A 22,541-nucleotide genomic window follows, 5' to 3' on the forward strand; every position below is an offset into this window, starting at 1 on the left:
TTTATCATTTTTTCTTTCATTTAAACCATGAAGTAACTAAGTGTTCTCACAATTTCAAATAAATGCACGCTGACATCAGTGCTCATAATAACAATTTTTGAGACTACTTTTATCACGATATCATTTTTTCGAACTAATACGCAACTACAATGTGTTGATAATTACATCAAAATAACGTCTTTTTCTGCCATTCACCTTTTTTAATTTTACTATGATATGAAGGAAAACAATCAACCAATCAGAAAGTCAGATTCAGTATGAAAAACAAATATTACAAAAAAATATATATATTTATTACTTTTATTAATGCAAAAAGGTTCTTTCCGTGTGACTTTGGAAGAGGCGAATGCGGAGAAAGTGGCTCTAGAAAAGGAAATCGACCGTATTCAGAAGGAAAAGGAGCGCCAGCTCAAAGACATGTCCGCAAAGTTGGAAGACCAACGGACCAAGTGTGCATCCCTTTCTTCAACAATCGATCAGCTAGAACAGGAAAATAAAAGATTACATGAAAATCTAGGTAAGTTACAGTGATGAACAACACACATATGTATTTATATCATATTTCTCTATTAATAATGTATTCAGCTTAACACAAACCTGCATTTCAGCCTAAGACTGTGGATGGCCTTTATCTTGGAGACGATTTTTAAAGAAAAATCTTGAAATGCAAAAAAGAAATATCTTTTATCTTAAAGACCCAGTACCTTTCCGAAACGGCTTTTAGTTTTTGTTTTTTAAATGAGAATGTAAAACGAGGTTGATAATTTTGTGAGTCGCAAAAGTTATTAGCTTACCATAAATACTACTTATCATCACCTTCTGAACAATTTCATTACAATAAATTATATGTAAATTTTCATAACGCGGGTCGCTTTATGTTCCCGCCGTCCTAATTGCCACGCGTCAGTTGACTATCAATGCGCCAAACGAATGAACCTTCACTGTTAACATAGATTACACAGGAAATCTTGCATTTGTTTGGTGTTGTTACATCATCCGAGGCCATTACAATATATTGCTTTATGTTATTATTGTTTTCAAGAAATTTTGATTTTTGTTTTGAAAAGGTAGTGTTCCTTTAAGTGTAAAGATAATTTTAGTCAAATCAAAGAAAGCATCACATGTAATCATCCCTATTTCATAATTCTCGCAAAAATATGCAACCTGTATGTTTACGTGTAATGTATTGTAGATTCACTTCATACAACTCTACATACATACACTTTGAAGAAAGAAGCTTTAGACAAAGACATCGCAGCTCTTCAGGAAAATCTGAGAACAGTCACCGACAAAATGCAAGACCTAAGTGCTGCAAACTCAACGCTTGCATCAAACAATGAAGAGCTCAAAGAGGCAAATGAAATGCTACAGGAGAAATTCGGTGGGTATATATAGTTACAATTTACAAAGTTTTATCATGTTTCTCAACCATTAAGCATTTATATAATGTAACAATATATAGAAATTTTCAAAAAAAAATGGATGTATGTGTATAAATTGCATTATGTTTTAATTAGTTCTTATCTATTTATTTCTTTTTTATCATATCTATTTATTTATGTTGTCTGTAGATGCGAAGGATGAGGAGTTACAAACCTTACAGAGAGAGGTGAGAGAAGCTGCAGAGCGAGCAAAGAGGAAGTCTATTGGTATGTATGTCTCATACAACGTTACAAGGTTAACCATTTACTGTTGTCGATCTTTTACTGCACTTTGTTCTAAATACAACACAAGGAATATACCTTTTAGCAGATTCAGATAGATTTACAGAAGACTAGTTACACTAATGATGAAGATAGTGGCAATGTTCTACTCGAGTTCAAACTCGCTATATTTTATATTAAATCTGAAACCGCAAATACGATGCATTGCCGCTTCCTTGGTATATATTGAAACTTAAAATCGCCACTTAATTCATGTTAATTGCATTGGTTTTTTTCCTTCTTATTCTGATAATAAATGCCAAACACCTACAAAATAAGGTGGTTGTCTGAAGTTAATGATAAAATTTCTGTTGAACGTTACAGTTTTGAGTCTACGAAGTGAGAAGAGCGGAATGGGAAAGTCAATGGTAGACATGGTTACTAGGGAACTGACCAAGGGCCTCGAAGGGAAAGTGGACAAGACTACTATGGACCTTACAATACAGCCATACAAGCCGGCTGCTGGATCCCTTTCTGGGCCCTTGGTGGTGTTCTGTTTGAACATGTCCAGGGTCGGCACTAACATACTAGACACATTGAAAGGAATCACGGGTAGGTCATATTCACAGGCCTATTTCAAGTTAGAGATAGAGATTCACTAGCTGATAAGGATCTAAAAAGGACAATTAAGTGAATATTGTTGATAAGGCAGATAACGCAATCTGCTGTGAAATAATTTCGACACTTTGCAAATTTTCGCAGTTCAAAATTAAGGAGGTATAGTTTTCGATTTTTATATATTTTTTTTCCATTTTCTTTAATAGATACCTATTCTACAGCTGAAAATAATCAGCTAATTATAAATGTATTGTACGCGTATACAGATTACTCCCCGAAAGTACATTCAAAGATCTCAACCTCCATTTTAAGAGCTTTTAATCTAATTTCGCCATGCATGCTTTTGTAATCGGTGACATTTTTCCAGTTACCAAAGACGTGATAGCCCTGGTCCTGCACCACACTGCCAAAGAAAATCTTCCTTCGCTAACACCAACAAGTATGCGCGTGACCGGAAGTGAGCTGCGGCAACTTGGCGCCATTATTGACATGGCGTTCACAAGTGACTATGGACTATACGAGTGTGAACTCAACAGAAAAGCTATTGAAAAACTGTCAAGCATTTTACAAAAATACTAAGTTGATCACATCTTCATCAAATTGTGTGTTAACCAGGATCGCGATAACCTGCACTAGCGAGCATATATTGAAGATATTTGTTTGACCTTTTTTCTTAAAAAACTCGTTTGCAAGCTTTGCTAGAAGAATGACCATCTCTGTTTTCAGAATTGTTTACAGGTACACATTTGTGAATTGTATTATAGAGATATTTGCAAGTGAGTTCCACACTAGTTAACTAATGAAACTGTGTTCAAATCTGCTTCTATTACAAAGCAATGTATATCTACGCTGTGTTTAATATATGTATGAGCGGTAGTACATTGTAGGTTGATATTTATGGTGGTGAATAACAACGTATGGTTTGATTAAATGTTTACATGCGTAGATTTGACTGTATTGCCAATGCGAAGCTTACCACTTTCGCAGTCTTGTTCATGCGAAGATATGGGATGTTTGTAATACAGGGGAGACTTACTGTAACGGGGACACGGATAAGATGCATTGATTTCTGAAATTGTTGGTAATACTATGGATATCCTATATTTCCTGCCTTGATAAAAAGGTAAACTTAAATATCGTCGGTCCCAGATTATTTACCGCTGGCACTGTTTTAATGTTTGTTCGGAAATGCATCACACAAAATTATGAAAAGTGTCCCAATCATATTCGCTTATCTGGCGAACGAGTGATAAATATATGGACATGGTACGGTGTGAGAACTGAAAAACCACACACCTTCATAGTGTATAACAATACGATTGACCTTTCTACATGTAGCATTCCAAGCAGATCGGGTACAGTAACTCGGGGGTGTTTTAATCATTACATTTGTACGAGTACCTCTTTCTCTGTTGAACTTAACATGTATACATTTGTATTGCACGGCTATAATGAAAGAAATATATATATATATAGCTTAATACGGTTGTAAACATGATCAAAATAGAAAAATATTTTCCTACGTACTGTTTTTGTCTGTATTTTTTATCTTGGATAGGAATTTTGGTAACGGGAAAAAACATCTGTGTTCTGAGCATGTCCGTTCTAGTAAGTTATAGTGATATATGATGGTTGGCTTCCTAGGTAATACATTGTATTTTTGCATTAATTTCGTATACCGGATTTAATGATATAAAACTTTGTGATTACCTATGTTTCCTATCCTTGTATTTCCTATTGATCCAGACATTCCTTTGAGATGATTTATGTGAATCAGGCCTTTCATTTCGAGTTTTGTACATGTGCTATGTGAACCAGACCTTTCAATTCGAGTTTTGTACATGTTCTATGTGAACCAGACCTTTCAATTCGAGTTTTGTACATGTACTATGTGAACCAGGCCTTTCATTTCGAGTTTTGTACATGTACTATGTGAACCAGGCCTTTCATTTCGAGTTTTGTACATGTGCTATGTGAACCAGGCCTTTCATTTCGAGTTTTGTACATGTGCTATGTGAACCAGGCCTTTCATTTCGAGTTTTGTACATGTGCTATGTGAACCAGGCCTTTCATTTCGAGTTTTGTACTTGTGCTAGATCTATAGCTTGTTTCTTTTTTCGTTTTACCATAATTGCTTTTACGTTTGTAAATTATCATATTTTAAAATATGATAAAAATGCATATTATACTATATATTATATGCATAATATGTCTACTATAATTAATTGATGGATTATTTGAGGTCTAGTCTATCTACTTCAAAAATAGATCCCCGCGTTTTTCCGCTAAAATTTCATTCTTTTTACTTTACCTGGGTTGTATAAGTTACTATGGTTACGCGCCGCGGGTTAATGCTAATTTTGTATTTCAAACCCATAATAGATATAAAATATTAACCAAATAACAAACTCACTTCTGCTCTAGCTGCACGTTTTTTCACAAATCTGTTATTAACGCAACAAAGGAATATATCAAGCAAATGAGATGTGGAAAACAAAAATTGAATGCCCTTACGCAGAGGTTCACGTTTAACAAAATGTACAAATAAATTGCTCGTTTTTACCAACTTTGTTTTCAGTTGCGATCTAAGTAAATTCGCGAACGTTTATCCTTGCGAATTAACATGTATATCATGCACAGTTTTTAAATTAACGAATGAACTAATCTTCGCGAACTTGTTTTGAAATGGAAATCGCGAAATTTCGTTGGCGCGAAAGAAAGCTGGCTTAGCTAGTATATGTATATCTATACTGTTAAATCAGAAGGTACGTGTTTTAAGTACAATATAACCCGCCTTCTCCGAGGTACATCTACATGTATAAAATATGTGTTCTGTATACTTAGGTATTATTGTAGTGTGAGCAACTATATGTGTATATATATTACAGAAAATTGTGCAAGTAACGTACACATGTACATTCTTCTTTTTGGCTATTTACGGTACGTGTAGCTATAATAATACACGTTTCAAATGGATGGATTATATGGGGTTTTCATGATCGAATATGTATTGCAATAGACCAAAATGCTTTTTCAAATACTCTTACTATCATTCCGTGGCTCTATTTCCTAATTATATTAATGTTTGATTTGCATGTTAATGTTGTATACATTGTATACGCGCACCATATACCGTGCGTAAAGTAAACAGACTGCATGGCTTCTTTATGTAACTCGAATTGCGTATTAAGATTTAAGAAATACAGTTAATTAAGGCATTCCTCGTAAATATTGAAATAAATATCCGAAAGAGTTCAAATTGTGTTTTTGTTTGTTTAGTTTACTGTTATATGTTAAATTTCTGTGATTACACCAGGTATATATTGTGATGTCGAGGGCATCATAATATCTTTAAACGCGCTTGTCACGCGTGGGTACGTATACGTTTAAACATATATCAGAGAGTTCTCTCTATATATATAGAGATGTATACAGTTGATTAGAGACTGATGCAAGTTGCACAATGCATTCTGATAATACGTACACCATGTCCATTAGGCCTACACATTCGGATGAACTGTAAAATGAACACAAAAAATATATATATATATTGTCAAGAGTATCATCACTATCTGTTGATGCGCTTGCTGCGCGGGGTCCAATTATTGATAGGCCTACTTATTAATAAATATATGTATTAGTGGTCGATCCAAGTTGTATGATGAGCATACGCCTATCTATGAAGATATACATGTTAGGCTTTTCTATCTATCTTAGATATACATGTTAGGCTTATCTATCTATCTCTTTCTTCTCTCTTATCTGTTCCACCATAAAAATCATAAATAATTATGATATAATTTTTAATGATATAACGCCATCTTATGTTGTATATATTATATGTGTTGTAAATTGTAATGGAGAGGGCGTTTTTAAGTTAGAATTAACTTTTGCTCGATCCTGTTGCTAATGTGGAAATGAGATATGTTAAAACTAATTAAACTGAACATACCCCATTTTTACATTTTTGTAATTATTTTTTATTAAATTTAGTATTTGTGTTGAGTTTCAAGTGATAAATGCAAGAAAAGAAAATTCTCTCTCTGCTCATACCTCAGTTGTGGGGGTATGTGGATAGGTTTCAAGCATACAAAGGTTCTACTATTAAGGTGTCCGAAATTTGACTAACTTTAATTAATTACTTTCCCCTAGTGGATTATACTGTTAACTGGTTTTAGCATGAAAATAGAAATCAGATTTTGACACATGCAAAAAAATGTAGAAATGAAAGTGCAAAACATAAACATACGTACAATAGTAGACCTACATGTACATATGATACATTTGTATGTAGATAGGTCTACTAGTACTTCACAATATAACCTGTCAATATTGAATATTAATGACAATAAATTATCTAATATATTGGGATTTTATCGGGTTTTTTTTTTTTTGGAAAAAGTAAATACTTGAAGGGATTTACATTGTACCTTTTAAGCGATGGAGATAAAACCTTAACTTACACGAAAAAAAAAAATATATAATTATTCCATTGCGCCTGGATACATAGAGAATACACGGTTAGTATCTTACAATACAAGGTTTATTTTGGTGCGAGACTTAGGAAAGCCGAGATGACGAGGCTTTGCCGAGTCATCTCGGCTTTCCGTGTCGAGCACCAAAATAAACCTTGTATTGTAAGATACTAACCGTGTATTCTGTTTATCCTGCAACCATTATGGCATTCAAAACGAAATCAAATTGACAGTTCCATACTTTGTTTCGCTCGAAGCGAGACGATTCTTTGATGCGGAGCGGAGGTAAAGATTCATTCACTTAACCGAATGAGCGTGCACTCCTTTTTACTGCCGTGAGAAATAAATAAGCGCATTCACAAACAGTCACCGTAATTCTATTCAGTGTGATATATCACTGAAAGGAAATGAAAATACTCAAATAACAATAAATACCCATTAAAGAATTACTTAACAATACATACCTTTGTCATGAGCCAAGAAAAAGACGGCACCGCCATACGAGATTTTCGATATCGTAAAAATGACGTCATTTCGGTGAATGTGACGTCACGTTTTAGCGGGACTGAATGACGTTTCATTCACCGGAAGGTTCAAGTTCTGGGTCAAGTTAGAAAAAGTGCCGTCAGATATGGAACAAATTCACGTGATCGTATTGACGGATAAAGCATATCGTATTGACGGATAAAGCACAAGTTTATCCGGCAGTAGTTATCGGTCAGTATGTGGGACAGTTGCAGGATAAAAGTATGTTCATGCATGTATGTACCACAAAGTCGAAAAATTTAGATTTCAAAATGATAACATCAAACGGTAAAGATAGAAAATGGAGCTTTCTGTCTAATTCTCACTCTTTATCTAATTCCTTAATTTTTCCCTTTTCCTTTCTCCCTCTTTTTTTCTTTCTTCCTTCTTTTCCTTCCTTCCCCTCTTTCTTTTTCCCTTCTTTTTCCTTTTTTTTTCTCTCTGCTATTTTAGGGGGGGCGTACGCCGGGTCCGCCCCCCCTTGGATCCGCGCCTGAAGGACGTATATATATGAGACATATAAATCCTTGACGGCACTACATTGTAATTTGTAACTAATCATTTCATTATACATGTAGAATTTATGCCTAGATATTCTACAATGCTTGTTACAGTGAAATTGTTTATATCTTTGATGGGTTTTCTTGCTGTGTTTTGTTCTTTCTCTTGTACAACGCTGCTAGAGATCGTGAACGTAAAAAAAATCATTATTTGAAACATCATTTACTTGTATATGTAGGTATACAGTATTAACCTAACCAACCATCTTTAATAAGATAGACAACAAACATGTTCATTCATTTAAATTTACTTTTAATTAATCTCAATGTGTTCCGTCATAAGCTTTGTCTTATATCTGCCTACATAAAAGTGAGGCCGTTTCGACTGGGACCGTTTTAACTGGGGCCGTTATTGCAGTGGGGCCGTTTTAACCGTACTCCCTTCACAGATAGTTCTAGACGATCTATTTTTAGTTATTTTCTCATGAGCGCTGGAGTTGCTTCCCTTGAATGAATCACTAGAGCCGCTTCTATCGTCAATAAAAAACTATTAATATACTACAAAATCATAACATAAAGCCACATTTTTTATGGAATAAACTCTCTCTGTTATTTCGCTTGATGTTATAAAGTAGTGAAAGTAGACAGTTTATCTTGAAATACCATATTTCTAAATTATTTTTCTTCAACTATAAGCGACATAACAGAAAAGTTCCTGAACCGATAATGGAGGTAAACGGGGATCATCATGACATTTCTGTTGACAAGAAGGCGATAGTAACTGATCGTCTTCAGAAAAGGGAATTAGAACGCCAAGAAGATATTCAGAGACGTAAAGATGAGAAGGATAACTCAGCTAATGCCAAGGAAAGTACCAGGTACTTCTCCGATAATTTCAATATTCAGCGAGAATCTGTCGAGGGAGCCTTAGCAACATGCAACGGGAATTGTTCCGATAAGGTCATATTACGGGAGCGGTTCGATTTCGTTGCTCAATCCTACCAGAAGCTGCAGAAATTTGTTGCCGATTCTGTTATGTTTCTTCCCTCTTACGATTTAAGGCAGGCACAAGAAACCCTCGGCAAGCTGCAGGCTCAAATCCAGGAAAAGAGGGAGCAAATGTTACCGAAAAAGAAATTCGCATTTAGCTCCAGAAAGAAAGTGGAAAAGGATCCACAAGTAATGACTAACGGTGCTCACAAAATGATTGAAAAGTCTGATAAACTAGGCATTGAACTTGCCGGTTGTAAGATCATTGGGTTCCAAGGAGTCACTCTGGTTAAAAACAGTAGTGACATCACTGGTAAAGATGTAGCTGTGGCCAACCTCAACGACTGCACTTTGAAGCTTTTCGGGGCGCCATCAACAGTACATATGAAAAATCTGAAAAACTGCACAATTTTGTGTGGACCGGTTTCCAGTTCGGTTTTCATCAGCGACTGCGAGGAATGTGTGTTTGTCCTAGCCTGCCAACAGCTAAGAACTCACACAACAAAGAATTCCAGCGTGTATCTTCATGTTACAAGTAGAGCCATCATTGAAGATTGTAAAGATCTGGACTTTGCACCTTACAGTCTCAGTTATCCCGGTCAGAATGACCATTTTGACCGGTCAGGGATCGACAAAAAACGTAACAACTGGAATGATGTGGACGACTTTAACTGGCTGGCCAGTGACGTTCGCTCACCAAACTGGACCATCATGGAAGAAGATAAGAGAAAGAATTTCCTTGAGGAATGAACTTTATATCATCAAAATGATAGAAACAACTTTGCTGATCATTGACAAAAAAAAATGTGTTAATTTTTTACGCAGCAAAATTGGCACCATTATGAAATATATAAGTGTATAAAGGCATACATGTTCAAAATACATATGTTTAACATTTTGAATATGTCTTGATGTATGCAGATAAAACTGATACTTAAAGATTTACTGTAAGCATACTAATGTTAGTCAAATCAAATTTTAGTAAATTTTCAATATTTGAATATAACAAATTAGGTTACGATGAATTTTCACTATTTTATTCATTCATCTATTTTAATAGCCACCATTATGTCAATCTGTGTGCGCCTGAAGCACAGAAAATACTTAAGATAAGATGATTGCTGAAATATGTGTATTGACAGTATTTCATTTCGAAATCAACTACTCAATATTATATGATAATTAATATTTAAAGGGGAAAAAAAGAGTTATATAGGGATTTAAGAATTCAAGGATTTGAATATTTGTATCATGGTTGTCAATTTAATTATTACAACTAGTACTGCAACATTTGAACCATTTAGATTTATGGTAAAATTGGGTTGTATTGATAAATCCAAAGTTTCAATCTAAGTTGTAGTACTAGTTAACGTTCTTCCACTCAAAACATTGATTTAATTGCAAAATGTACTTTACTAAAATCCTTAATCAATTTAGAACTATAAGAGAAGAAGCTACATCGCATGTATATTATTATTTTTAACTAGAACTGACACAAATGCAGAGATATACCTAAATGAAATAATTAGAAAACTTGATGTTACTATCTTTATAGGTACTGCACTTAAATTTTCCGGATCCACCTGTACTTACATGTGTATATTGACAAAACAATTTACAAGTGTATATGGTTTGTACAATGTGCATATACCATATTCGACCAAAGAAGGGCCCAGGGCATTTAAAATTTGAACAAAATGAAAAGTTGCTTTTTAACACAAATTATTACAAACCTATACAGATAGGGTAATGCCTGGGCAATTAAAATTGAGGCCTCAAAAGTGGGAGGGGCGCTTATTGGGTCAAATACAGTAGTCAGGCGTTGACTTAGAGGATACTTTTTACTGCCCCACATTTTGGCTGATTAGTTATATGTAAGATCTACCATAGACTACAGTCTTTACTGTGGATCTTTATTTCATTTCAATATATTTATTATTGAAATTGGTAAATCAAAATTGTAGTGATATAAAATAATTTTCAGCATTGGACTTATTTTCACATTTCCTTTTAATGTACCATATTCTATACATTGTCTACTTTGTCTGATTCTGATTAAATGACAAGTCACAAAGTACATAAGGTAATTTATATATGAGTGCAACAGAAAATTTTAAAAAGAATACTTCACTGATTTAGCTACATTTGTACACATCTTTGCTAGGTAAGGCTTCTGAATACCTTACACTTTTTAACAGCCCTTGTGAAGTTTAAAGTTATTAGAAGCCTTCCCAAAGGAAGATGACCTATGCATGTACATGTATATAAGGATAATAGCTTTATAAAACCTCAATTTATTCAAGTTACATGTAATATTATAGGTAATAGGATGATAAGATATACATATACATGTATCTTAATCCATTCGGATAAGAGTGCTTGTCACATTATTGCTACCAATTTGTTTTTCTTTTTAATATAATTATTTTATTGATAAAGAGACTGACATTCTCACTACATATATGAACAAAGGTAAAACCCATTATAAATTTACTTTTGGATTTGGAAGTGGTGATGTGGGTGTAAGCAAATTTGCCAAAACTAACATTGGCAATTGTGAATTAAAAGAATTTTCATTGTTGATACATTGCAACATAAATAAAATCCAAGAAAAAACAACCTGATGGATTTATTTTCTGTTGTTATTAAAATATGTGGCCATATAATCATATGTGACACTGATTTCTGTTTCAGTTAATTATAAATGATCAACTTGCCAAACACTAGGCAGTCGATTAGACAATTCTTCAGAAGCATTATTACATAGAAATGTATGACCCTAGGGCAGACTTTGTTTAAAGAAGTGACCTCGACCTTCAATGAAGGTAACATGAGTTGAATGTGCAGCAACTGAGAATTGCAAATACCTAAATTTCAAATTATTCTGAAACACATTATTTGAGCTGGAAATGATTATTAATACAACACATGGGGCTTGTACATTGTATTGTAGCTATCTGGTATACTACAATGACATCTAGTGGTGACCTCTTGAACCATTTCATACATAAACTTCCATTCATAAATTCACAATTTATTGAATAATATTCCTTTGGACCACAGGGACCTGGCACGAAAATATATATGTATAGTGTTGGGTAAAAATTTTCATGCCAGGTCCCTGTGCTTTGGACTAATCAGAAGCTTAAGGTGGCCTTTCCTTTTCTGCATTACTGTGTAGGCATGCAGTAATGGGAAGCTAGACTGCTTTCTGATTGGTAGAATACACAGCTCCATGTAGGTCTTACTCCCTGACTGTATACACACAATCCACACACACTGTCTAACTTACATAATCTCTGTTAGTTATAAAACAAATTGGACTTACTATCTAAGACCTATAGACCTGAGTAGGACAAACACTCATTTTTAATGAATACACTATATAATGCTTCTTTTTATTGAAATCTTTTATTTTATGTAGGAATTTTAAATAAGAAGAATGTCAAACAAATATGTACATACATGTGTATGGTTTTTTTCTGTGATCAGTTGAATATTCTTGAAATAATCGATATCAAATTTAAGTTGGCAACCAGGTATTCGACTGCTGATAGATACGCAAAGACTTTAATTAAGCTTAATTTTCTAGTTTTAAACGGTTATCTAACACAACCAATACACAGGAGGCGAGCTTAAGAGCAAGTGCCAAAATATCATTTTTAGACGTTTTAGAGTTATCGATTATTTTAAATTTATACACTACCAAAAATTAATTTTCAAGAATGTCAAATCGTCTGGCATATTAGACTGTCGATTCGTCTCCATTTTGATAATGTTCACACAGGGAGTAGGCACGAATTTCCATCCAACGATCAATATACAATGTAGCCCGAGAGCCTAAACCAGACATCTACATTTGTATCTGTCATAATGTCTAAGTCTGGTGTCAGGGCCAGAGTATCTCGGGCTATATACAATGTATAATGACCGCTGGTTGAAAATTCGTGCCAAGTCCATTTGTCTGGTCATTTCACACTAAAGTCTTATATTGTTTCGTTAATTATATACATGTAACATGTCGTCGGCAAACGTTGACCTCAAAATCTAAAAATAATGGCATGAATTTAAACATTGTCCAATCGAACGACCTTGACGTCATTCTAATCGCGGGGCTGAAATTTTGATAGACTTGTTCTTTTTTTTAAGCTTCTTAATTGGTGGTGGTCAACAGCTAATAAGGTATACATCAATAAGGCCTGTCATTATTTCAAAATTTCACTCAAGAATACAAGCGCCATTTTTTCAAGCAAAAAAGAAAAGGGAAAAAATACGATATAGAAGCACACGTACACGAACACCTGACATACAGATACACTGGAGTAAAATGACTATTCATATCACTCATGTAACTTTGTATAGGTCCATTGAACTTAACCATGAGAAATGTATCTGATGTCGGGTCTGTAGCATCCTTGTATTTGGGGGAAGGGTTAAAGAATCTAGTGGGTAAGATACAATGTATTTGATCATTTTATAAACTAAATAGGGATTGAAATCACTTGCTAATACGCACTTGTACATTTATGTTAATGGCCTATTAAGTATTTGTTCAGCATCAAATTGATACAAATACGCGTACTCGTAACATTTGCTCAAATACTGTACATGTAATGGACGACATAAAACACGTGTATATGTAATGTAAATTGTTGTATGAAGAAAGTAAAAAAAAACACTAATTAAGATTTTCAAACTTTATAGTATTTTGCAGCTCTTGCTTACATAAATATTTAAGTTACATTTTACACACTTAGCAAACATAAAATTGAATTAAGGTATATAAACAGTTGATTAAACACCACATTGGATAATAATATTGGCACGTAACACCTCTCTGTCTATATTGGTAGACACGTTATTAGAAGACACATAAATGGAAGTTCCTGAATTAACAAATTATATTGACGTTATATTAAATTTCATCAACTTTTGTGAGTGCCCTTTGCCGAACCGGTCTTTCTTCCCACCGGAATTCATCTTCTTCCGGTTGTCGATAAGTTTCAATGATAGGAGCACCTGGTGCTGATGACGCCACAGTATTAACTGACGTCATCGAGGCTAATTTGTCGTCTCCAGTGTCCGAGATACCGACAGTTCGGGTATGACTGCGCTGGTACTTGATTCTACCATTATGCACAAGTTCTTTTGGTAGCTGTCCTACTTCGACCATTTGGGGTCGTTTGGTGAAGGTCACGTGTTTGCTCCTGTCACCTCGGAATTTTATCCGAGTTTTAGCATTAGGATCCAAATTCTCTGAAGCAGAGGGAGACACTATGACGACGCGTGCTCCACCCTTGTCAGATTTCCCGCTTTCTTTAGTCTGTTCATTTCCCATGAGTTATCTCCCCGCTACATGTAACTACACTGCACCATCATCCATCTGTAAAAAGCAAAATATAATTTCAAAACAACATATGAGACAGTGCGTTCATTACAAAATATGTGTCGCTATTTACCGTATAATTACGAAACAGCCTGTTGTGGGATGATCTATCAGAGTTACACCCCCTTTGTTTCACTCCGTCAGTACTGAGTTACTTCCCGTAAGCACTTGTGAACATGAACATGTATATTATAGATATATCTAATAACCCTATATCTCTTTAGGGCAATTTGTTTAGTGTGAAATAGCTGCTATACTGTCTTCCAGGCATTCAACACGACATTTATAAGAATTTCTTTTACTATCGATTTTACCACAGTTTTGTAAACAACAGTTAATTAGATACCGGATACTTTTTAGTTTTCCTATATAAACTTGAAATTCTCAGCTTCAAAGGCTTAAAATTTTCATATTAGCCATATAGGAATTTGGTCTGATTTGGCTAGTGAAATTCACGGTATTGAAATACCATTGTTATACATTCATTTGTAGAAGAATATATAAAATGTAAGCAGAACCATATTCGATAATTTCACATAAAAAGTGTTAAATGTACAATAGTACCTACCGTGGTGGTTTTTGTTGCCAAGATCTATACATCTAGTACTGGTATTTACAAACATTCAATAATCCAACTGATCTGTTATAATCTGATTTTTAAACCTATACAGTATAGACTCAAATGTTCTTTTCAGAAATGTACATTCCCATCAAAGCCACACATGGGACGCTCCTTCTGAATACACACACCTATATACAATGTCTATATATATCGATCGACGTTTTCTATAGGCTACATTACGTGGCGTGGAGTAATACAATATGTTCCCTGCGGTCCTCGTGTCATATATTTACTCAGTCTTTGAATTCCCTGCTAAAATGGCCTGTTCATATTCAAATGTATGTATGCGTTTGGCCAAGTAGATATTTGGAGACACACTGTTTAGGGGTTAACATATCAAAATAGCGTTGATGACATGAAAACAAAGTTCTTTGTAAAATTTTCGGCAAGAAAAAAACGACAATTTTATCACAGCAAGACTCAATAAGAAATTATTTAGAGCTAACTTATAACTGAATTCTTACATTTTGTTCCAGTGCATGGATATAAAGTTGTCAATGTTGTTAAAGTTTGGTATTTCACCATTCACAGTGCAGAGGTAACAACTATGTCTGATATAAGTCTCCAGCATACGTTCATTCGATATCAGTCAATGTGATTACTAAGAAACGAGACTTGTGACGTAATTACAATTATTACGTCATAATAATCAAAAAGTCAATCTAACCATTCACTTCCACAATTACAAAGTTTGGACACGCCACAACAACACAAAAAAATATCCAAACGCATACGGTTACATTAAAATGTGACACCGTCCACTCCCCAAAATGAAAAGTTTGGCTCTCGTTGCTCCTTTTCCACAATCCTTTCGGGGCGTGTCCGGTTATGTGGAGCTTCTATAGGCGGATCCCGATATCCCGGGGGATTGTTTCGGCGCCTGGGTGGGAGGGAAAACCTCTGATTTCGATGTCTTTTCTCTATCAGTATCCTTAACTCGTCCGCCTCATCGCTATCCTCAGTCTCAAGGTTGTTAGTGCCTGTATTAGTTCTATGTTTGCCATAACGTCTTTCGTGCATGGCATCCCTATTGTCTTCATCATACAAACGTTCCTCCTTCAGGTTTTCATCTATCTTGTCATACTGGCTAAACCTCCGAACTTTTTTGACTCTTTGTTCATCACCTAAAGAATCATTCTTGAGGTTGTGTGGTGCGTCTCTACCATAACGATCTTGTGTATGTTTCGTATCGTCCTTTGTAAGTGGTGTGTATAAGTTGTCTTCCTTTGTGTTGCGTTTCGACTTTTCATTTGCCAGTTTGTTATTCCGTGATGGGTCATTCGTATCGCTTTCTGTAAGGCGTACTTTGTTACCGCTAAGGTCGTATGTAAACCTCTCCTCCACTTCCTGTATCCGAGTGGGTCTTTGACTGTAGATTGGCTTAGCATTACCTTTTGCTGTCTTTGGAGCATGCTTAACGCTGGAAGAGGACCCCATCTGAATGTAGACAGCTTGCCCTCTGTTTCCGTAACTGTATCATATCCGAGATAAAAATCTAATTTCAAACTGACGAAAGTGTAAGTACACTATGCATTTGGCATAATGATCTCATAATAGCAAAATGGCGAAGTTCATCAGTCACGTCTGAGAGACTTCTTTTACCTCGATTCAAAGGCCCATGGTCCGATTTGGTGTTTAAATGGACGTAGTGTGCTGATTTTTGTGTGAGCAAACTTAATCGAATTTCAATGACGCCGAGCAAAATGACTCGTACTCTTTCTACTCAGAAACGAAGGTCTATTATACAAACTTACCCACCTTTTATGCAGCTCGCGCATGAATGAATTTTCATTCAAATTTCACATTAAAAGTAGGATCAAACAAAACCGTGTATGTTTGCCGTTTAAATATACATGTCATCAATGTACGGTTCAAAATTCATTCTATCGTTTGTAATTGTCTGCTCTACGATGTTTGATGCATATCATACATGTGGTTATTAGTTACAGAAATAAGATAATGTGATTCTGTTGTACTTTTTCACCAATCTGTAAAAAGTAATATCTAAGAAATAGTGAACCGGAATATCTCGGAAAAATGTGTGTAACGTCCAACTTTCGATTATTATTACTATACTGAAGAGGGCATAGACAGAAAAGGTGGCATCGGCAGAGTCCCTTGGTGCCTTTGATACCGCACTAAGAGAAAAAGGCCATTAACACTCACACCGACCTGATAAAACCGGGAAACGTGTTATTGAAATATATATATACATAGTCCTACAGATGATACAAACGTTGCTGATGACCACCTTTTCGAGGGAAACGTTGCGTTTTCGCGCCATTTTTGTTTTGACGTTGCGTCATTGTTTTGATTATGACGTCACTTCCGTTTTATACGTCGACTTTTGTATCATGGTTGTTGACATTCGCCTGTCAAGTAATCAAGATGTGTTTTAATTGCAATTTATCGGCAGGAGTGAGGGAAAAACTAGCGATAGCGATAGGCGTGCTTAATTGCAGTATCGCTTTATTTGGAATTGCTCTTATCGGCATGGCAATATACATGAAGATAAGCATCGAATCCAGAATGACGCTGCTGGATGGATATGACACTGGAGTTCTGCCGCATTTTCTCCTCGCTGTCGGGATCAAAGTAGTTGTTTTTCATGTTATAACGTTTAAAATTGTATACGATTGTTCTTCTTATGAAAGTAGTAGAAATTGTGTAAACTTTCTATTTTTAGCAGTTATATTATCCTTTATCCTAGTCTGGTTCCTGCTAGCTGGGGGTATAATGTGTTTCTCCCATTGTTCTGTCATCGAAGAGTCCTTACAAAATGGTCTGAACTCTGTAATGAAACGGTACAAAACTGACATGCCTTCGAAGGTAACGCTAGATAAACTACAACAGGAATATTACTGCTGTGGTAGCAATGGCTACAGCGACTGGTTTGACATTAACTGGGTCAACGAAGAATCGCTGAATATGAAACATCCCGATATCATAAGGTATGTATCTGTCGGGTGATGACCTCAACACCGGGAACGTAAAGTATTCATTATGTATAATCACTATAGGTACGTCATATTTACAAGATTCATAGTGATATATTAACAGTATTTACGTGCCCCTGTGACCTGGCTTACATGTCTTAAAATACAACATTTATGAAAGCTGTTTCATTCCCTTTTTATTGCCCTGTCGGTGAAACAGTGTGAATGTTAGTGTTTGTTCCCGTCTGTCTGTCTGTCCGGATTTGGTTTCCAAATGATAACTTGAGAACGAATTGATGGATCAAACTTCACACAATGGGATTGAATTCGGGGATAAAAGGTCAACAACAAAGGTCAATATTACTTAAAATAGATTGCTTCAAAAAAAATTCCAGATGATAACTTGAGAAAACATCAACGGATTTTGATCAAACTTCACACAAAGTTAGCATTCATATGAGAAAACACACAAAATACAGCTAGGGATGGAATTTGGGGTCCAAAGGTCAACTACAAAGGTCACTGTTACTTAAAATAGATTGTTCAAAAAAATTAGTTTCCGGATGATAACTAAAGAAAACATCAGGGGAATTTGTTCAAGCTGCTTACAGTGGTAACATAGGAGATAACATAGCTTGAAATTGAATTTGGGGTAAAAATGTCAACTGCAAAGGTCACTATTACTAAAAATAGGTGATTCAAAACAATTAGTTTCAACACGATAACTTAAAACATCAACATATTTTTATCAAACTTCACACAATGGAAAAGCCTGTGAGAAAATATACAGCTTGGGATTGAATTTGCGGTCAAAAGGTCAACTATAAAGGTCAATGTTATAAAAAAATAGATTGTTGTACAAGTTTCCAGACGATAAATTGAGAACACATCAACGGAATTGGTTGAAACTTTACACAATGATAGCATATGAGAAAACACAGCTTGGGATTTAATTTGGAGTCAGAAGGTCAACTACAAAGGTCTGTTACTAAAAACAGATTGTTACACAAATTTTAGTTTCCGGGCGATAGCTTGAGAACTCATTAACAGAATTTGTTGAAACTTCATACAATGATAGCATAATTAAGTAATAATAACTTGCCATTGATAAGAAAATGTAATTTATGGCAGGGGACGCGTGTTGCTTGCAACACTTACTGTAAGCTTGTTTATTTTGTCACTACTGTGAAGTATAGTTTATATGGACGACATAATAGAAATAATATATTTAAATTAAAGTAAATAATGACAGAAAATAATATTTAAATATTTTTATGCTTACGATTTAATCAACATATAACGGTTATACGTTATTTGTGTTTTGCAGAAAGCTGAAAGGAGGTTTGTTTTATACAGATGACGTTCCCTACAGCTGTTGTGACGTCGGCTCAATCCGCCCATGCGTACATCATGCTGTCAAGGACAAGTCGAAGCACGTGCATTACGGAAGTGTTACTCTGTACAAAGCTGGCTGTTCCGGTGTCTTGATGGATTTTATTGAAAATAAAGTCCTTGTGCCGACAGGGTGGTCCGTTATGACAGCGTTCTTTTTACAGGTTTGATCTTAGCCACTAGATCTTTTTTTTTTTCGAGAAAAACTCTTCACCATATTTATCACCAATAAGGCCTACCACTAATTAATTTCCTTAACTATATATACTCATGTGATAAATAGTTACTATCCTATATATAATCGAGGTCCAATCTACATTTTTGTTTCAATTTTTTCCTGCTGTGCCTGTTTTAAAGATATAATTGAATTAACTAGTGAAACCCTAAATACAAAGTATATGTATCAAACTTTATTTGCATGTGGGTTTTTAACTTTTATCACAATAGTACATTATCGTATTGGCAAAAGGGCAATATTAGGAAAATGAGTTTGTCTTCTTCTTGTAACCTACAGTATTTTTTTTCGCGACTGCTATTGCATTATTAATATCTACACAATTATTGATATTATATATGTCCTAATTTTGCATTACTTACATTTGTTTATTTTTATATTAATCATTTTTATCAGTTCCTTACGGTAGTGCTAATGCGGTACCTACAGACCTCCTTATCGGAAGCATGGGACATGGAGGATCCTATGGGATATGGGACAGGCTACTGTATTCCGGGCTGTCCGTGTCAATGCTGTTCCGGCGGCGGTGGTGGGAACCCCATGAAATATATCAAACGTAAATATTATGCTGTATTATTATTTTCTCCAATAACAACACAATTAAGTTAACCATTTGGCTGGTACTTCAGTGCTGTGTCACCATGGGGAGTTATCGTAACATATGGTCTTTTTTTTCAGATATTGTAGCAGAAAGAAGCCGGAGTTCCAGGTTAAACACAATCGATTGATAGGGATCTGAAAATTTAACCTAACTTTACACTTGGATCTAATAATTGTAACAATTCTTGTAAATATAGCAATATATTTCCATGCGTTGTAGAAACTTCGGTAAAAACTCAGCTCTGCTCTTCAGTATAAAGACCATAGATGTCATAACATTAAATATTCATATTATGTAGTTATAGCTTGTAATAGTCTTTGACTCCAAAATAAAAAAAAAAGGATCATATTTGACTTTTCTGCTAGATCTAACGCAAATCTATGGTTTGATGATATTAGTCATCTAAGTTATCTAGCTAGCTTGTCGATGTCCGTCCTGTTACTTTCAGACTCGCTTCTACATGTATATTGATTACATTATATGTTATTGAAGATAAGTTCGGCACATTCCTATTTCACTTGTACTGTTGTTGGTTGTAAACTCTATGATAATGTTATAAGTGTGGATTTTTTTTCAAATTTAACAGGGGAGCCTCGTACCGGGAATGACGTGGAAAGGGGAATGAATATTTCTGACTCTGATTTTGATTATGATGATAACGAAAGACACGGTTCAAGAGACAGGAGTAGAAAAGATAAAAAGAAGGAACGGAAGGACAAATCTCGAGATCGTAAGAGCAGATCCCGGAATAGTAAAGATCGTTAAGACAAATCTCGAGATATGTCTTTTTTCGACTTTGTAAGGCACTCTCTCTTGTTTTACAGAAAACGTACTTGCAATTTGTTTAAAATCATCTCGTCTAGAAAGGATGAAATGAAGCCATGGACCGATGAGTTTAATGAGTTTGCAGTTATCGAAAGTGTTGCTTTGTTGTGGTAGAAGGGTCGGAGTTCTCTGTAGAACACCATCGACCGAATAATAGGGATCTGGAAATTTAATCCAACTTCACATTTGAATCTATTCTAGTATCCAAAGAAAGATATTCGGTACACAATCAGTTCTAACCACAATTATGTTCTTAATATAGTTGTTGATTGTAATTCTATGGCTCCAACATAAAAAAGAGGACCGTATTCGGATAATTTGATAACGGATTTTTTTCAATTCCACGAATTCAGCTAATTCTAAAATGTTTTTATATCTATGATTTGGCATATTAGCTATTCCGTCCGTTCACGTCATAGAAAACATTTGTCATGAAGTATAGGCTATACGTTCGTCCCCTTACGTCCAGGCTCGTTTCCATAAAGCATAATAAGCATTATATGTAAGTTAGATTAATTCGGCACATTCCTATTTCACTGAATGGTATTATTGTTATTGATTGTAAATTCTATGATAATGTTTCAAGTGTGGAATGTTTTTTATTTCACATTAAACAGGGAAGAATCGTACCAGGAATGACGTTGAAGGGGGGATGAATATTTCTGACTCTGATATTGACTATGATAATGGCGAAAAACACGGAAGCAGAAAGGACAAGAAAAAGAGTAAAAAAGATAAAAAGAAGGAACGGAAGGACAAATCCCGAGACCGAAAAGACAGATCACGAGATCGTAAAGAAAAATCGAAAGATCGTAAGAGTAGATCCCGAGATCGTAAAGACAAAGAAAAAGATCAAAAGAGCAGATCTCGAGAGCGTAAGGACAAATCCAAAGATCGAAAGAGCAGATCTCGAGAGCGTAAGGACAAATCCAAAGATCGAAAGAGCAGATCTCAAGAGCGTAATAGCAAATCCAAAGATCGAAAGAGCAGATCTCGAGAACGTAAGGGCAAATCCAAAGATCGTAAGAGCAGATCTCGAGAGCGTAAGAGCAAATCCAAAGATCGAAAGAGCAGATCTCGAGAGCGTAAGGGCAAATCCAAAGATCGAAAGAGCAGATCTCGAGAGCGTAAGAGTAGATCCCGAGAGCGTAAGAGTAGATCCCGTAAGAGCAAATCACCCAAAGGCAAAGGTTCGCCTAAATCCTCACCAAAAGCTCTGAAATCGTCACGAAAATCTCCAAAGAAATTGAAGTCGCCAAGGAAAACGAAATTTAAAAGGCGGTAAACGGGCATTCATAATATATATGACGATTCAATCTTGGTATGATTTTGATCTAATTAAGAATATCTCCCATTTTGTCAAATATTGTCTTTCTTGTTGAAGAATATTGAGATTTTCTCCCATGCAATGTATTGTTTTGACTTTGATTTTAGTTGCTATGTTTTGGTATTTACATAATTTAGATATGTATGAATAGTGTTATAATCTTATAGACTTCGTTGAAAATGTGTTAATTCCTTTATTCTATTCTAACCAGTTATTTGCGCGTGGTAATGTATATGCACGCGCTGTAAATTTGCCCGTGCAGATAATCAATTTTTTCATGAAATGTGTACTAAATTCCACTTACTTTTGTTCTTTCTGAATATATCGAATGAAGAAAATGACTACTGGATACGTAAAATATTTATTCGCCTGATGTCATCTTATATTACTCAGGTTGAAAAATATTGATCATTGATTGTATATCAGCGTGTTTTATAAACAAAACAACAAACCAAAATCACAAATA

The 22,541-nt window shown here is 35.0% G+C and overlaps 4 protein-coding genes across 10 annotated transcripts in view; 3 read left to right on the forward strand and 1 right to left on the reverse strand.

The window, feature by feature from the left end:
- LOC138318221 (putative leucine-rich repeat-containing protein DDB_G0290503) overlaps window positions 1-5,514 on the forward strand; it is a 29,560-nt gene extending 24,046 nt beyond the window's left edge. For all 7 annotated transcript variants that reach the window (XM_069260420.1, XM_069260416.1, XM_069260419.1 and 4 more), the window contains 5 exons: window positions 317-517; window positions 1,193-1,381; window positions 1,572-1,649; window positions 2,028-2,255; window positions 2,629-5,514. In XM_069260420.1, coding sequence (XP_069116521.1) covers window positions 317-517; window positions 1,193-1,381; window positions 1,572-1,649; window positions 2,028-2,255; window positions 2,629-2,840 — 908 coding nt within the window. In that variant the 3' untranslated portion in view covers window positions 2,841-5,514. The remainder of the gene's footprint in view (window positions 1-316; window positions 518-1,192; window positions 1,382-1,571; window positions 1,650-2,027; window positions 2,256-2,628) is intronic.
- A 2,927-nt stretch (window positions 5,515-8,441) lies between these two features.
- LOC138318226 (tubulin-specific chaperone C-like) lies at window positions 8,442-11,370 on the forward strand. The gene has a single exon (XM_069260426.1). The coding sequence runs from the start codon at window positions 8,488-8,490 to the stop codon at window positions 9,499-9,501; it is 1,014 nt and encodes a 337-aa protein (XP_069116527.1). The 5' UTR covers window positions 8,442-8,487; the 3' UTR covers window positions 9,502-11,370.
- Window positions 11,371-13,437: 2,067 nt separating this feature from the next.
- Window positions 13,438-16,401, reverse strand: LOC138318228 (uncharacterized). Its single transcript, XM_069260427.1, has 2 exons — window positions 15,224-16,401; window positions 13,438-14,134 (listed from the first exon to the last, which is right to left on the reverse strand). The coding sequence occupies exon 1, from the start codon at window positions 16,194-16,196 to the stop codon at window positions 15,501-15,503; it is 696 nt and encodes a 231-aa protein (XP_069116528.1). The 5' UTR covers window positions 16,197-16,401; the 3' UTR covers window positions 13,438-14,134; window positions 15,224-15,500.
- A 673-nt stretch (window positions 16,402-17,074) lies between these two features.
- Window positions 17,075-22,487, forward strand: LOC138318230 (uncharacterized). Its single transcript, XM_069260429.1, has 5 exons — window positions 17,075-17,710; window positions 19,023-19,251; window positions 19,719-19,878; window positions 20,510-20,653; window positions 21,366-22,487. Exons 1-5 carry the CDS (start codon window positions 17,076-17,078, stop codon window positions 22,031-22,033), a joined length of 1,836 nt encoding a protein of 611 aa, XP_069116530.1. The 5' UTR covers window position 17,075; the 3' UTR covers window positions 22,034-22,487.
- The last annotated feature ends 54 nt before the right edge of the window (window positions 22,488-22,541 follow it).

This window comes from Argopecten irradians, chromosome 3, assembly GCF_041381155.1.
Source record: "Argopecten irradians isolate NY chromosome 3, Ai_NY, whole genome shotgun sequence".
NCBI classification, from domain to species: domain Eukaryota; kingdom Metazoa; phylum Mollusca; class Bivalvia; order Pectinida; family Pectinidae; genus Argopecten; species Argopecten irradians.